Below are 2,500 nucleotides of genomic sequence, written 5' to 3'. Positions count from 1 at the left end.
GTTAGGGTGTAAGTTATGGGTTAGGGTGTAAGTTATGGGTTAGGGTGTACGTTATGGGTTAGGGTGTAAGTTATGGGTTAGGGTGTGAGTTATGGGTTAGAGTTATGGTGTTCCTAAACAGATGAGTTCTGAGTTGTTATTTGAACTGTACAGCAGCAATACGTGTTTTATTTCAACATGTTCAGTAAATTAACTAATGGATATAACACATAAATGAAACATAAATGAATATGGGATGTGTCCCTGGGCAAAGAGACACTGAACCCTAAATGTCTCCTGATAGTTAGCTTGCACCCTGCGTGGTAGCTGCTGCTGCTATCGGTGTATGAATGTGTGCTCCAGTTGTAAGTCGCTTTGGATAAAAGCGTCTGATAAATGACATGTAATGTAATGAAGGAACCATATATGAAAAATAAATGAACCCTCTTCTCACCAGAGCGTTTGGGTCCATGAGGTCTGCGACTCCGCGGACCGTCAGACTGCCGACCCGGGTTCTGACCCGCGTGCCGTTGAGCAGCGCGCTGAGAGGAAACGCTCGGCCGGACGACAGGTGGAACTCCAGGTCTCTGTCTGTCAGCGTCTACAGGACAGTACAGGTCAGTGAGTGAGTGAGTGTGTGTGTGTGTGTGTGTCTGTGTGTGTGTGTGTCTGTGTGTGTGTGTATCAGAGTGTCTGTCTGTCTGTCTGTCTCACCATGTTCTCTGTCTGTCTGTCTGTCTGTCTGTCTGTCTGTCTCACCATGTTCTCTGTCTGTCTGTCTGTCTGTCTGTCTGTCTGTCTGTCTGTCTGTCTGTCTGTCTCACCATGTTCTCTGTCAGTCCGGTGTTGTCTGTTATGAACAGCGTGTTCTGAACCGTCACATTAACGAGTCGATCGATGAATCGTTTTCCTGATTCTGACGTCTGGGAATAGTTCAGGATTTGCTGCAAAACAGAAACTCAAGATGAAGTTTAAAAAAACACATATTTATATATACAGCTTATAAAGTATTCATACCCCTTGAAATGTTCTACATTTTGTCATGTTACAACCACATACGTACATTTATTTTATTGGGATTTCATGTGATATACCAACACACAGTGATAGACCAACACACAGTGAGAGACCAACACACAGTGAGAGACCAACACACAGTGAGAGACCAACACACAGTGATAGACCAACACACAGTGATATACCAACACAAAGTGATAGACCAACACAAAGTGATAGACCAACACAAAGTGGCGCATCATTGGGAAGTGGAAGAAAAATGAAACATGGTTTTAAATTTTTTTTTATAAATACAATTTTTTATAAATAAAAAACTGAAAAGTGTTTCGTGCATAAGTATTCATCCCCCTGAGTCAATGCTTTGTAGAACCACCTATCGCTGCCATTACAGCTGCAAATCTATTGGAGTATTTCTCTACCAGCTTTGCACATCTACAGACTGATATTTATTGCCCATTCTTCTTTGCAAAATTGCTCGAACTACAGATTCAGCATCAGATTGGATGGAGAGCGTCTGTCAATAACAATTTTCAAGTTTTTCTCAATATTCTCAATTGTGTTTAGGTCTGTACTTTCACTGAGCCAATAAACAGGCTTCCAACATTGTCAGATTTATACCCAGGAACATTGTTACAACACAGACACACTCGACCAAACACAAACTTTAAATTTCAGATATGATGACATCACAGTGACATCACAGTTTAGACATGATGACATCATGACTCACAGACAGGAAGTTGGAGAAAGTGGGCGTGGCCTTTAGAACCTGCAGCAGATTCCCCGTGCAGCTGAAACCGTCTCCAAGGTAACCGGCGTGACACTCACACGCCACGTCTAGACAGACAGACAGACAGGCAGACAGACAGGCAGACAGACAGACAGACAGACAGACAGGGTTCAGTTTGTGAAACTCGTCTTGATGAAGTTAGACCTGGGGCCTCATTTATAAAGGTGTGCGTAGAAACCTTCCCAAAACATTGCGTTCGCACAAAGCCAAGAATGTGCCCCCCCCCCCTCTGACCTGGTAGCAGAAGGCCCCCCCCCCCCCTCTGACCTGGTAACAGAAGCCCCCCCCCCCCTCTGACCTGGTAACAGAAGCCCCCCCCCCCTCTGACCTGGTAACAGAAGCCCCCCCCCCCTCTGACCTGGTAACAGAAGCCCCCCCCCCCCTTTGACCTGGTAACAGAAGCCCCCCCCCCCCCCCCCCTCTGACCTGGTAACAGAAGCCCCCCCCCCCCCCTCTGACCTGGTAACAGAAGCCCCCCCCCCCCCCCCTCTGACCTGGTAACAGAAGCCCCCCCCCCCCCTCTGACCTGGTAACAGAAGCCCCCCCCCCCTCTGACCTGGTAACAGAAGCCCCCCCCCCCCTCTGACCTGGTAACAGAAGCCCCCCCCCCCCTCTGACCTGGTAACAGAAGCCCCCCCCCCCCTCTGACCTGGTAACAGAAGCCCCCCCCCCCCCTCTGACCTGGTAACAGAAGCCCCCCCCCCCCCCTCTGAC

The 2,500-nt window shown here is 48.2% G+C and overlaps 1 protein-coding gene across 1 annotated transcript in view; it reads right to left on the bottom strand.

The window, feature by feature from the left end:
- stab2 (stabilin 2) overlaps positions 1-2,500 on the bottom strand; it is a gene marked incomplete at both ends in the record, with an annotated part of 72,886 nt that overhangs the window by 3,917 nt on the left and 66,469 nt on the right. Inside the window, 3 exons of the mRNA XM_080054702.1 lie at positions 434-580; positions 804-923; positions 1,727-1,833. Of these exons, the coding sequence (XP_079910828.1) occupies positions 434-580; positions 804-923; positions 1,727-1,833 (374 nt within the window). The remainder of the gene's footprint in view (positions 1-433; positions 581-803; positions 924-1,726; positions 1,834-2,500) is intronic.

The sequence above is a fragment of the Ammodytes marinus genome (genome assembly GCF_949987685.1).
Source record: "Ammodytes marinus genome assembly, contig: scaffold_36, whole genome shotgun sequence".
Taxonomy (NCBI): domain Eukaryota; kingdom Metazoa; phylum Chordata; class Actinopteri; order Uranoscopiformes; family Ammodytidae; genus Ammodytes; species Ammodytes marinus.
The sequence above is the reverse complement of the archived record's forward strand: the minus strand, read 5'-3'. Positions and strand labels throughout refer to the sequence as shown.